The sequence below is a fragment of the Drosophila elegans genome, unplaced genomic scaffold, assembly GCF_018152505.1.
Source record: "Drosophila elegans isolate 14027-0461.03 unplaced genomic scaffold, ASM1815250v1 contig_119, whole genome shotgun sequence".
Lineage (NCBI taxonomy): Eukaryota > Metazoa > Arthropoda > Insecta > Diptera > Drosophilidae > Drosophila > Drosophila elegans.
This window is the reverse complement of record NW_024545483.1, coordinates 876,683-891,287: the sequence shown is the minus strand read 5'-3', so window position 1 is coordinate 891,287 and position 14,605 is coordinate 876,683. Positions and strand designations below refer to the sequence as shown.

At 47.4% G+C, this 14,605-nt stretch overlaps 1 protein-coding gene across 1 annotated transcript; it reads right to left on the bottom strand.

Annotated features, from left to right (window-relative positions):
• Positions 1–13,279: 13,279 nt before the first annotated feature.
• Positions 13,280–14,204, bottom strand: LOC121467120. Its single transcript, XM_041708370.1, has one exon. It carries the CDS (start codon positions 13,824–13,826, stop codon positions 13,281–13,283), a length of 546 nt encoding a protein of 181 aa, XP_041564304.1. The 5' UTR covers positions 13,827–14,204; the 3' UTR covers position 13,280.
• Between the last annotated feature and the right edge of the window lie 401 nt (positions 14,205–14,605).

Genomic DNA, 14,605 nt, shown 5'->3' with positions numbered 1-14,605 from the left:
AAGAATACGGTGCGTTTTTCGCGTTTGTGCGTTTTGTATTTGCGCGGAAAATCGCAGTTTTCCACTTGCGCCACGTGCAATTTGGAAAAAGTGAGCGCGTCGCTCTCTGAGAGAGAGCAGTGCTGTGCCACGTCAGCTGTTGAGCAGCTGTTTAGCGGGTGTGTGTCCCGGCTATACCTGGAGTTGCCACCTTGTTGACAGGAGTGTGTATCGACTTTGGTGAGTAAACTATTCAAAAACCGAAATCGATAATTAGCTCCGCCAGACGGCGTCGTCTACCCCGAAAGGGGGAGCCACTATGAGCGCTTCAGAAAGCGAGATGTCGGCGTCCAGCAGATCAAGCAGCGCGACGAGGGACGTAGGCAGAGGTCGCCGTAAAGGCAAACACGGCAAGGGTACGCCGCGGGATGCCTCGCAGGCAAAAGTTGTTGCTGTCCTTGGCGCAACTGGTGGCCCGGAGCCGATGCTCGAGGAGACCCTCTCCTCATTGGAGGGGTAGGGGATGTCGCATGCAGCCATTAAGGCTGCTGAGATTGCTGCTGCGAACGCTGCCGCAAAGGCTGCCTTAAAGGCTTCTCCGGATGCTACTGATAATGTTGCTGCGAAGGCTGTGGATGATGCCGCAGCTAGGAACGCTGCCATTTTGGCCCAGGCCAGCTTGGCCTCCGCTGTTTTGACTGGGAAGGGAGCCTCGGTAACGACGGCCGTCCACGCGGCCGAAATACCGAAGTCCAGCGCAACCAATGTCGTCGCCGCCGGTCACGCCGCTGTTTTTTTTGAGCTATCCACAGCTCAGAAGATGGCTAGGCGTGGCATGCTCTTGATGAGCCAGGAGCAAGCGAGCTGGATGTCGGAAGCATTAAGTCGCTACGACGAACTAGTCGTGGCACTAATGTTGCGCTGCGGATCACTGGAGTCCCGCCTGGCCATGCCGCCACCAGCTGCCCCTAAGGTTGCCTCATATGCAGCCACTGCTGCTCTGGGTGCGCACCCCGTTGCCCCTCAAGCTGTCCCAGTCGCCCCCGTTGCTGCCCCACGAATAGCGAAAATTCGCGAAACGTGGTCGGCAGTAGTGGCCTGCGACGACCCGGCGCTGTCAGGAAGACAGATTGCTGAGAAGGTCAGAAAGGAAGTTGCTCTAGCCCTTGGAGTAAGGGTGCACGAGGTGCGAGAACTTAAGCGAGGAGGTGCGATAATTCGCACCCCATCGCAGGTGGAGTTATCCAAAGTGGTTGCCTCCACTAAGTTCGCCGAGGTGGGCCTAAAAGTGGCGAAGAACCCCGCGGAGAAAGCGAGGGTAACGGTGTTTGACGTAGACACCTCAGTGGGTCCTGAGGAGTTTATGTTGGAGCTTAAGGAGAAGAATTTTGAGGACCTACCTCTAAAGGATTTTCAAAAGGCAGTGCACCTGGCGACAAAGCCCTGGTCTGCAGCCGACGGTGCCACAGTCAATGTGACACTGGAAGTGAACGACGAGGCGCTGGCGGTGCTTGATGTAGGCAGAGTCTATATCAAGTGGTTCTCAAACCGATGCCGATCGCTGGTCCGCACCTATGCTTGCCATAGGTGTGTTGGATTTGACCACAAGGTGCAGAACTGCCGTTTTAAGGAAAACGTCTGCCGTCAGCGCGGAGAGAGCGGCCACACCGCAGCGAAGTGCACCAAACCGGTGGACTGCCGGAACTGCCGCCATAAAGGGCTGCCCTCGGGGCATTATATGCTCTCGGGTGCATGCCCGATATACGGCGCGGTGCTAGCGAGGGTGCAGGCTAGACACTAATATGTTTAGCCTCATCCAAGCGAATTGTGGTCAAAGCCGTGAGGCGGTACCCGATATGTCAGTTCGGATGAGAAAATCGGGGCATCTCTTTGCGCTGATCCAGGAGACCTACGTGGACTACAGAGGAGAAATCGTCGGATTTCCTGCTGACATGCGTGTCTTTAAGGACACCAACAGCAAGGCTGCCATCGCTGTTGACGACCCAGATGCCATCTGCATGCCGATTGCACAACTGACAACGACGCTCGGAGTATGCGTGAGAGTCACGGGAAGATATGGCACAATCTTCTTGTGCTCCGTATACTGCCGTTTTGGAGCGGATATCAATCCCTTCATCGGATACCTGGATGAGGTTCTGCTGCTGGCCAGCAGGAACCCAACTATCCTCGGCCTAGATGCGAACGCAGTATCTCCTATGTGGTTCAGCAAAATCACAGATAACACTGGGACTAGCGAGAATCGCAGAAGGGGTCAGCTGCTAGCAGAGTGGAAACTTGGAAATCGAGCCGGAGTGCTCAACGTTGCCAACCAGGAGTACACGTTTGATAATTACACTGAGCCCAGGCGCCAGAGTGATATCGACGTGAACTTCGTCTATGACGCAGCCTGTACATGGGCTTCGTACGACTGGAGAGTGATCCCGTGGGAATCGAGTGATCACAACATTATCAACGTTGAGATTACACCCGACCCAAGCAGTGCAATTGAGAACTTAGTTCTTGTACCGCAGTGGAAACTCTCCAGGGCAAATTGGCGAAGATTCGGAATAGGAATCAGGAGTGCAATCGAGGGAATACAGGACTTGGAATCGCCGTTGGACGGCCGGATTTCTGCCCTACGCACTATTGTACAGGAAGTGTGCGATGGAGTGTTAGGACGCAGAAGACCGCGAGCTATGGGAAAGGTAATATAGTGGACACCTGAACTGAATACCAAACGCCAAGAGGCCAGGAGACTGAGGCGAAGGCTACAGGAAGCGCGCCGGGGTGGCACCGGTGACACTGGGCAACTTGCTGCTGAACTGAGGCTTGCCTCAGGACAGTACAAGAAGCTCATCCTGGCGGTCAAGGAGAAAAACTGGCGAGACTTCGTGGGACAGAACAGAGATGACCCATGGGGACACGTCTACCGTATCTGCCGAGGTCGCAAGAAGACAACCGAAATTGGGTGCCTTCGCTCGGGTGGTGAGTTTGTCGTAACATGGCACGACAGCGCAAGTGTGCTTCTTCGTAACTTTTTCCCAGTTGCGGAGATGATAGCACCAATCGCCATCCCGGACGTTGCCCCACCGGCCCTCGAAGCATTCGAGGTTGATGCAAGCGTCGCCAGGCTGAAGAGCAGACGCTCTCCCGGCATGGACGGCATCACGGGCGGGATTGTCAAAGAGGTATGGCGTGCCATCCCTCAGCATCTAACAGAGCTGTACTCTCGCTGCCTTTCGGAAGGACACTTTCCTATTTACCAGTACGGCGAAACATGTTCTCGGAATCTTCGTGGACTTTAAAGGTGCCTTTGACCATGTTGAATGGAGCGCTGTGCTCGATCGACTCGTTGGCGTTGGCTGTCGAGAAATCCGCTTGTGGAACAGCTTTTTCTCCGGTCGACGCGCAAGCATCGTTAGCAGATATAAAGTAGCCACAGTCCCTGTCACACGGGGCTGCCCGCAAGGGTCTATTAGTGGTCGTACTGGAACCTACTGATGGATGTGCTGCTTCAGCGCTTGGAGACACATTGTGGCCTAAGTGCATATGCGGACGACTTTCTTCTCCTTGTTGAAGGGAGGAGTCGTGATGACATCGAGCGGAAGGGGACGGAGATGATGAAAATCGTCGAAGCCTGGGGAGCTGAAGTTGGAGTGAGTGTGTCGACCAGCAAGACGGCAATCATGTTGCTCAAAGGCAAATTAGACTAGCTGGAGCCAGCCTGCCGTACGTACAGGAATACCGCTACCTTGGTATCACAATTGACGAACGGTTGAGTTTCCTTCCTCACATAGAGGTTTTGAGAGACCGACTGGCGGGTGTCACGGCAGCACTGGCACGTGTACTGCGGGTTGACTCGGGACTCAGCCCCCGCGCGAAGCGTGTTATCTACGCCGGTCTAATGACACCTTGCGTGCTATTTGGTGCCTCGGTTTGGTACAACAAGGTGTGTCGAGGCAAAGCCCGAGACCGTCTTTTATCGTGCCAAAGGTTAATCCTTTTAGGATGCCTACCGGTATGCCGCACAGTGTCCACAGTGGCACTGCAGGTGCTTGCTGGTGCTCCTCCAATGAATTTGGGTGCATACCGTAGTGCAATTAAATTCAAGCTCAGGAAAGGAGTGCCCCTGAGTGACAGCGACTGGCTTTCCGGACAGGACCTCTCAGAATTGTTGTGGAACAGCAAAATGGCGTTGTTAGACGAACGTCTGCTAAATGAGTGGCAGCTCAGATGGGATGGTGCGATACACGGTCGTGTGACGCACAAATTCTTCCCAGAGGCAGCGTTTGTCTACAATAGGAAAGACTTTGGTTTTACCCTAAGAGCCCCATTTTTGCTGACAAGACATGGATCGCTGAACGCATTTCTGCTGGGGAGAGGTTTCAGCAACACACCAGCATGCTCATGCGGTGGGGAGCTGGAAGACTGGCTGCACATCCTATGTGTTTGCCCCCTTTACGCGGACTTGCGTCACTTGGAGGCTTTAGGCGTCGTGCAGGAACAAGACCCCTGAAAGGATGCGTCTCCTAGGAACGAGCGCACAAGGAGTCTTCGAAAGGCGGAGGAGGGATCCATCGAGGGAGTAACCCCGAAGATCAAGGACAGGACTTGGCGGCATAAGAACTTCGCGGATGGGGTGCATCACAGGTGAAGGGGCTTATGCTGTGTGGTTAGCGGCGAAGAATACTGCCACAGCTTGTCATTGCTTGTCGTAGGAGGCGACTAAAATGGCATATGGGCACCCTATCCGGGCTTGTCGGAGTCAAAGGGGGAGGGCCTACCGAGCCCTTAATTTCGGTACCACGGGTTGGGCAGTTTCCAAGGCTGCCCATTGAGGTCGGGCCCCTTGTGGGAGTATCGTGGTGGCTGTGGTTGACACCCATATCGCGGGTAGAACTCTCGGGTTCGACGTGGAGTTGCGTTATAGAACTCGGGTGCTGTGACCCATATAGCAGCAGAGATTTTAGATGGATCGCCCCTCAGCAAGGGAGAGTGTTTGCCCGGCAAGCAAGCACTCGAATTGACACCGGGGTAGTTGCTATGTACATAGCTATAGCTTCTAGACCGGGCCGTTGGTCTGGCGCTTAATCTAGACACATGCACTATATCCTCACTTGCGGGTGTGTTATGTACTCACTTGTGGGTGCATGATGTATCAACTTGTGGATATATTAGAGTGCCGTGGTTGTAATCCCTTCAGTGTGAAACACGCCACGTGAAATAAGTTTCAGAGAGATCTGTTTTACACCTGTCCTTATCTACTCAGTCGGTCTTGGAAAGTTTCTGTGAGCGGACGTGTTTTTCGTGCGCTCCTGCGCGTTTTTCGGTTTCGGCTAAAGTACGCGGAATTTAATTCTGAAAAGTGTTCAGTCACAAAGTGGTCGTTAAAGTGAGTATTTGGTGCGTTTTTCGCGTTTGTGCGATCTGTATTTGCGCGGAAAAGTTTTCTGCTGAAAATTTTCCATTGCGCCACGTGCGTTTTGGAAAAAGTGAGCGCGTCGCTCTCTGAGAGAGAGCAGTGCTGCGCAGAGTCAGCTGTTGAGCAGCTGTTTAGCGGGTGCGTGTCTGGAGTTGCCACCTCGTCGACGGGAAATCGTAATCGGAAACTAGCTCCGTCAGATGGCGTCGACTATCCCGAAAGGGGCGCCACAATGAGTCTGTCGGAGAGCGAGATGTCGGCCAGCAGTCGGTCGAGCAGCACGACGAGGGGTGTTGGCAGAGGTCGCCGTCGAGGCAAGCGTGGCAAGGGTACGCCACGTGATGCCTCGCAGGCCAAGGTTGGCGCAACTGGTTGCCCGGAGCCTATGTTGGAGGAGACGCTCTCCTCATTGGTGACACAAGTAGCCATAGGAGATGCGGAGATTGCTGCCACGAAGCCTGCCGCGAAGCTTGCCGCGTCAACCGCCGCGAAGACTTCTGAGGATGTTGCAGCTGGGATTGCCGCGAGGAGCGCCGCCATTATTGTCGAGGCCAGCTTGGCGTCTGCTGCTTTGTCGCAAGCTAGGGAAGCCCGCGTCGTTTCGGTAACGACGGCCGCCCATGCGACCGAAGTGCCGAAATCGAGCGCCACGAGTGTAGTTGCCGCTGCCGTGCTATATAAGCGTTCTACAGCTCTAAAGATGGCAAGGCGTGGCATGCTCTTGATGAGCAGCGAGCAAGCAAGCTGGATATCGGTGGCGATAAGTCGCTATGACGAACTAGTCGTAGCACTGATGTTGCGCTGTGGAGCGCTGGAGACCCTCCCGTTTGCCTCGTATGCAGCCACCGCTGCTCTGGGCGCGCACCCTGTCGCTGCCCATGCTGTCCCAGTCGCCCCCGTTGCTGTGCTGCCCCACGGTTAGCGAAGATTCGCGAAACGTGGTCGGCGGTTGTGGCCTGCGACGACCCGGCGTTATCGGGGAGACAAATTGCGGAGAAAGTCCGCAAGGAAGTCGCTCCAGCCCTTGGAGTAAGGGTTCACGATGTGCGCGAGCTTAAGCGTGGCGGCGCGATAATTCGCCCGCCCCTGGTCGCTGCGTGGAGGACGCCGGAGACACGTAACGAGTACAGTCGCTGCCAGTACAGCGAAACATGTTCTCGGAATCTTCGTGGACTTTAAAGGTGCCTTTGACCATGTGGAATGGAGCGCACTGCTCGATCGACTCGTCGGCGTTGGCTGTCGAGAAATTCGCTTGTGGAACAGCTTTTTCTCCGGTCGACGCGCAAGTATCGTTATAAGATATGAAGTATCCACAGTCCCTGTCACACGGGGCTGCCTGCAAGGGTCTATTAGTGGTCCATTCATATGGAACCTGCTGATGGATGTGCTGCTTCAGCGCTTGGAGACACATTGTGGCTTAAGTGCATATGCGGACGACTTACTTCTCCTTGTTGAAGGGAGGAGTCGTGAGGACATCGAGCGGAAGGGAACGGAGCTTATGGAGATCGTCGAAGCCTGGGGAACTGAAGTTGGAGTGAGTGTGTCGACCAGCAAGACGGCAATCATGTTGCTCAAGGGCAAATTAGACCCGAGGCGACATCCTACGGTACGGCTTGCTGGAGCTAGCCTGCCTTACGTACAGGAATAACGGTACCTTGGTATCACAATTGGCGAACGGTTGAGTTTCCTTCCTCACATAGAGGTATTGCGAGACCGACTGGCGAGTGTCACGGCAGCACTGGCACGTGTACTGCGGGTTGATTGGGGACTCAGCCCCCGCGCGAAGTGTGTTATCTACGCCGGTCTAATGACACCTTGCGTGCTATTTGGTGCCTCGGTTTGGTACAACAAGGTGTGTCGAGGCAAAGCCCGAGACCGTCTTTTATCGTGCCAAAGGTTAATCCTTTTAGGATGCCTACCGGTATGCCGCACAGTGTCCACAGTGGCACTGCAGGTGCTTGCTGGTGCTCCTCCAATGGATTTGGATGCACACCGTAGTGCAATTAAATTCAAGCTCAGGAAAGGAGTGCCCCTGAGTGACAGCGACTGGCTTTCCGGACAGGACCTCTCGGAATTGGACTGGAACAGCAAAATGGTGTTGTTAGACGAACGTCTGCTAAATGAGAGGCAGCTCAGATGGGACGGAGCGATACACGGTCGTGTGACGCACAAGTTCTTCCCAGAGGCAGCGTTTGTTTACAATAGGAAAGACTTTGGTTTTACCCTAAGAGCCGGATTTTTGCTGTCAGGACATGGATCGCTGAACGAATTTCTGCTGGGGAAAGGTCTCAACAACACACCAGCATGCTCATGCGGTGGGGAGCTGGAAGACTGGCTGCACATCTTATGTGTTTGCCCCCTTTACGCGGACTTGCGTCACTTGGAGGCTCTAGGCGTAGTGCAGGAACATGGCAGCTGGAACGTGACGGGAATAGTTGAGACCCCTGAAAGGATGCGTCTCCTAGGAACGTTCGCACAGGCAGTCTTCGAGAGGCGAAGGACGGATCCATCGAGGTAATAACCCCGGGAACACTGGACAGGACCATTTTTGTGGATAACGCGTTGCGGAGGAGGGGCTTTTAGCCTGTGGTGCCGTGTGGTTAGCGGCGAAGAATACTGCCACAGCTTGTCATTGCTTGTCGTACGAGGCGACTAAAATGGCACATGAGCACCCTATCCGGGCTTGTCGGAGCCAAAGGGGGAGGGCCTACCGAGCCCTTAATTTCGGTACCACGGGTTGGGCAGTTTCCAAGGCTGCCCATTGAGGTCGGCCCCCTTGTGGGAGTATCGTGGTGGCTGTGGTTGACACCCATATCGCGGGTAGAACTCTCGGGTTCGACGTGGAGTTGCGTTATACAACTCGGGTGCTGTGACCCATAGAGCAGCAGAGATTTTAGATGGATCTCGCCCCTCAGCAAGGGGGAGTGTTTGCCCGGCAAGCAAGCACTCATATTGACACCGGGGTAGTTGCTATCTACATAGCTATAGCTTCTAGATCGGGCCGTTCGTCAGGTGCTTAATCTAGACACATGCACTATATCCTCACTTGCGGGTGTGTTATGTACTCACTTGTGGGTGCATGATGTATTAACTTGTGGGTATATTAGAGTGCCGTGCGCCACGTAAAAATAAGTGTCGGAGAGATCTGATTTACACCTGTCCCTATCTACTATCTAGCGAAACCACAGCCAAGGGAACGGGCTTGGAATAATTAGCGGGGAAAGAAGACCCTTTTCAGCTTGACTCTAATCTGGCAGTGTAAGGAGACCTAAGAGGTGTAGAATAAGTGGGACATATTAGACCTCGGTTTGGTATCGCCAATGAAATACCACTACTCTTATTGTTTCCTCACTTACTTGATTAAATGGAACGTGTATCATTTCCTAGCCATTATACGGATATATTTATTATATCTTATGGTATTGGGTTTTGATGCAAGCTTCTTGATCAAAGTATCACGAGTTTTTATAATCGCAAACAAATTCTTTAATAAAAGGAGTGCATTTATGTATTTTTGATTTGAAAATTTGGTATAACTCCAATTACTCAGGTATGATCCAATTCAAGGACATTGCCAGGTAGGGAGTTTGACTGGGGCGGTACATCTCTCAAATAATAACGGAGGTGTCCCAAGGCCAGCTCAGTGCGGACAGAAACCACACATAGAGCAAAAGGGCGAAAGCTGACTTGATCTCGGTGTTCAGTACACACAGGGACAGCAAAAGCTCGGCCTATCGATCCTTTTGGTTTAAAGAGTTTTTAACAAGAGGTGTCAGAAAAGTTACCATAGGGATAACTGGCTTGTGGCGGCCAAGCGTTCATAGCGACGTCGCTTTTTGATCCTTTGATGTCGGCTCTTCCTATCATTGTGAAGCAAAATTCACCAAGCGTTGGATTGTTCACCCATGCAAGGGAACGTGAGCTGGGTTTAGACCGTCGTGAGACAGGTTAGTTTTACCCTACTAATGACAAAACGTTGTTGCGACAGCATTCCTGCGTAGTACGAGAGGAACCGCAGGTACGGACCAATGGCCAATACTTGTTCGAGCGAACAGTGGTATGACGCTACGTCCGTTGGATTATGCCTGAACGCCTCTAAGATCGTATCCGTGCTGGACTGCAATTATAAATAAGGGGCAATTTGCATTGTATGGCTTTCTAAACCATTTAAAGTTATAATTTATTTTATGAACGACAATGGATGTGATGCCAATGTAATTTGTAACATAGTAAATTGGGAGGATCTTCGATCACCTGATGCCGCGCTAGTTACATATAAAAACATTATTTAATACAATGACAAAGCCTAGAATCAATTGTAAACGACTTTTGTAACAGGCAAGGTGTTGTAAGTGGTTGAGCAGCTGCCATACTGCGATCCACTGAAGCTTATCCTTTGCTTGATGATTCGATAATAAATATATATATATATAATATAATCAATTTAAATTATCATCATATATGTTTAATAGTTTTTGTTGTTATATATTATTTATATATTTTTTATTAGGAGGAGGAGGTTATATATGATATGATTAGATATAACCTAATTAAGCAGGTAGCCAAATGCATCGTCATCTTAATAGTGAAGCGAATGTGTGATATTATATATCTTAAGAGTATAAGTCACATACAGTTGCCAAATGAACCGTGACGCAGATATAAATTGTCAAAATATAATAAGTCTTGCTTGATAGCAAAACTTATGTCTCTTATTAAGGGCAAATGAAATGATATCTATGCATATTAAATAATAATAAAGAATTATAAGAGCATATAAATAAAAATATTTTAATATGAAAAATATGAATCTAAAAACTACACTAGTCTTTTTTGGTAGCCAAATGAATCGTCATCTACTTAGTGACGCATATAAAAAAATGTAAAATTAAAAGAGTCTTACTACAAGTCCCTTATTAAAGGCGGCAAATTAAACGGTATATATATTTATTCTAAATATATATATACAATTTGAAGAAAAACTAAAACGAAAAATTGCATACATATTTCATATAGCCAAATGAATCGTCATCTACTTAGTGACGCATATAAAAAAATGTAAAATTAAAAGAGTCTTACTACAAGTCCCTTATTAAAGGCGGCAAATTAAACGGTATATATATTTATTCTAAATATATATATACAATTTGAAGTAAAACTAAAACGAAAAATTGCATACATATTAAAAAGACTTTTGATATGAAAAATACGAGCCTAAAAACTAAAAGTCACTTACGGTAGCCAAATGCATCGTCATCTTAATAGTGACGCGAATGTGAAAACAAATGCCGAGTGCTGAAGTTCCAAGTAAGAGTTTAGATATTATATATCTTAGGACTATAAATCACATAAAGTAGCCAAATGAATCGTCATCTATTTAGTGACGCAGATATAAATTGTCAAAATATATTAAGTCTTGCTTGATAGCAAAACGTATGTCTCTTATTAAAGGCAAATGAAATGATATCTATGCATATTAAATAAGAAGAAAGAATCATAAATAAAAATATTTTAATATGAAAAATATGAATCTAAAAACTACAAGGCTTATTTGGTAGCCAAATGAATCGTCATCTACTTAGTGACGCATATAAGAAAATCCCAAATTAAAAGAGTCTTACTACAAATCCCTTATTAAAGGCGGCAAATTAAACAATTAAAAAATTTGAAGAAAAACTAAAACAAAAAATTGCATACAAACTAAAAAGGCTTTTAATATGATAAATACGAGCCTAAAAACTACAAGTCACTTATGTTAGCCAAATAAATCGCCATGTACTTTAGGGACGCAGATAAAATAAAAATCTACCAAAGTAACGATATTTACTACAAGTCTCAAATTATGGGCTTATGAAATAATATAATTATAAATATATTATAAATATATACAAATATATAAAAAAAAATGTTCCATAGGAAAAATTTGAGTCTAAAAACTACAAGTCCCTTCTGGTTGCCAAATGAAATCGTCATCTACTTTGTGACGCAGATAAAAAATGTCAAAGTAACAAGATTTACTAAAAGTTTCGAATTAAAAAATGAAATGAATATGAAAGGAAATGAAGTGAAATTTAATATATTTAATATTAAGAAATATATCTATATTCATTTGGGTAAATTGAAAATATCTATACAATGGGTTGCTTTATATAGTACTCTAATAGATAATTGGCTGGCAACCAAATGTATATCCATATATATTTAATTTATATGGATATTGAGAAATATATCTATATTATATATGGTAAATTGAGAACATCCATACAATGGATTGCTTATAGTATTCTAATAGATTATTGGCTGGCAACCAAATATATGGATATTTCTCAGAACATATAATATTAATATGATTTTGTGAATTCATATACTAAATAACATTCATATATATGAAAATGTTATAATATATCAATATTATTGATATATTATATAAGTTAAGGCCTGTCATGGCCGGGGGGGGTACGAAGCTCCCCTATATTACCTTATGGTGGTGTTCATCAGCTGCATCTTGCTCACTTGTTCTTTCCAGTTCTCAAAAAAGGCAACAACTTTATCTTCGGATTACGTTATAATTTTATTGTGATAGTCTAATATTAGGTCCACACAGTACTACGGTGGTTACAAAAGTGAGCTCTTAAATACTGGTGGGTTGGCCTCTTAACCAACTCCGGTCCTCCGGCGTCAGCATGCCGTTGGCAGACGCGGAAGTACCGTAGCCGACGGCAGCGGTTTTGGTTGGTCCGCTTGTTGCGCTCCGGATGTGAGCGCTGCATTTTATCTAGCGCAGTGGTAGGGGCGGCGGCTGTTGAGCTGAGGCAGCTAGCGGGCGGTCAACGGTCTTTCGCTTGCTTGTTGCTGCCGTTGCTCTTCTGCCGCTGACGTTCTGGCGCTGCCGCTGTCGTTCTCACGCTGCCGCTGTCGTTCTGTCTCCCTCGTCGCGTCGCTGCCGCTGCATCGCTGCTGCTGGTGCTGCTGCTGTCGCTATTGCTGGTGCTGCCGCTGTCGCTATTGCTGGTGCTGCCGCTGTCGCTATTGCTGGTGCTGCCGCTGTAGCTCTTGTGGCCCAGCGGCCGGGTCATTGCAGCCACTTGAGTTGGTGTCGTCTTCATGTGACCACTTGAGCGTAATGTTGTCGCTGTGTGGCCACTCGAATTGAATGTGTACGATGTGGGTGGCCGAGGGGTTGAATGAGATGGGTCGTCGTCGGGTATCGTGGATGTCGAGAGGGGGTGAAGGGAAGGGGGCGCTAGCCGGTGTTAACTCCTCCCCACCACAAGATCTGTGTCCCACAGATCCTTAAGCCTTTGTCGGTTCGAGGTTCGCAGGTGGGGGTCGCAGCCTTGGGATCCCTTTGGTTGATGTTATCTTCCTCCAAACAAGGTAGATTGCTATTATGATGGATACTGCTATAATTATTTCTGCGGAGAAGGATATTAAAATTTTATTAGACATAGTTGATAATTTTTTCAGGTTCTCCACGCTGAAGTCATGCATGTATTTCAGTGATAGTTCGTAACCCGTTGTCGTTATTTGAGTCAAGACCGCTGGCATTGCCATCAAGTGCGTTGACGAATAACTGCTGAAATTCCGGTCACCGATTGTGACCGTTTCGTTGTCAAATTGTACGACGTAAGAGCCTTCCAGGTGGTGTTCTTTTGTTGGAGTGGATATTGTGCCATTGAAGTTCGTCAGGAAGATTGTCCCGTCATCGATGAGTTCCACCGTTTGTTGGTTTGTCCTAAGATAGTCGCATGCAGCTTGACCTCCTTTAAGAAGTCTTGGAATACAGCTATCCTCCTCCAGTTTGTATAGGTCTTTTTCTCGGCAGACAGTTGTATTGCCGATGGATACGCAATTCCCAAGAAGGGCGTATGTTTCCACCTTATTCATGGCCAGTTTGTTGTACTTCAGCACAACCTGTTTGCCGTCGGATACCGTTGGGTAAATTATTCAAGATATATAATAATGTAGTTCCATTCGTGAGGATTGTTGGTCGAGAGAATTCAACGGCTTCGACCACGTTCTGATAAGGAAGGCTTTCTACCTCTGTCAAAATTTCGTCTATTTCCTCGTGGTCCAATAGATTCGTGTTCACCACGTCAGTCTTTGCCAGTTGGCAGGCTCTTAGTATTTCACTGACTTGGTCCGCTATTATTATTGCCTTGTGGAGTACGGCGGTTGTGACATGGAAATCGCCGTCTATTGCGTTGACTCTTCCGATGACGTCGTTTAATCTTTGGAGTGATTCGTGTGTCGAGTCAAAGAGTTTGGTATTTATCCGGATCTGCTGGTTATTGTTCCTGGTTATGTCGTCTTCTGTTTTTAAGATCGCGTTCCAGTCAGACCTATCAGGTGACCCTGCTACCCATTTCCAGGCTGATCCTAGCCAGCCGATTGATCGTGGCCTCCGTGCTGGTGTGCTATCCATGCCCTCTGATGCGTGTTGCAGGTAGTGGAAGACCAAAGCATTGATCCGTTGGTCGGTGATTATCGTAGCTTCGTTGGTTGTTTGGTCGATGACTTGCTTAATGCGGCCTAGATCGATAATATGGGCCAGCTTAAAAACACCGTTGGTTCGCCAGACGGTACCCTGTTGTAAGGGGACAACTGGTGCGTCTTATTTGAAAATATGAAGTGCGGTCGCTACGTAGAGCGTGGACACGCTTGTAGTGCCGAAAAAAAAGGGTAATAAATTCTTATAGTTAGGTGATTAATAGTTCTTAGTCTAGATATTTCGTGTTGGTGTTGTTTGTGTTGTTTCTAAATTTTTGATTTTAATTTTTTGGTATTAAGCTAAGTTTATATTATTTTGAAAGTTTTATATTCGATATTGTTTAATTTCATTACTTTAATTTAGGTTCTCTTATTTGTTTTTTAATTTAGTTTATTTTAGTTTATATGCTCAGGTTTGATATTGTTTTAGTTCAGTGTGTTTCTCTGTAAGGTTTTTTTGTGTTTTTTGTTTTTAGGTTTGTTAGTTTTTTTGTGTTTAAGTTTGTTTTTGTTGTGAATTTTGTGTTAAGTCTGTTAGTGTTGTAAAAAAATTTTCCTGTGTTTTTCTTATGGGTCTAGATTGGTTTTGTGTTTTTATTGTGTTTCTCTTATTTTTATATGTCTAAATTTGTTTGTGTTTTAGTTTGGTTTCCTTTATTTTATATGTTTAGATTAATTTTGTTATCTTTTTTTTCTTTTTATATGTTTTTTTTA

Excerpts from the sequence above, each read along its gene's own strand:
- LOC121467120 (XM_041708370.1), bottom strand. The coding sequence starts at position 13,826 with ATGGATAGCACACCAGCACGGAGGCCACGATCAATCGGCTGGCTAGGA.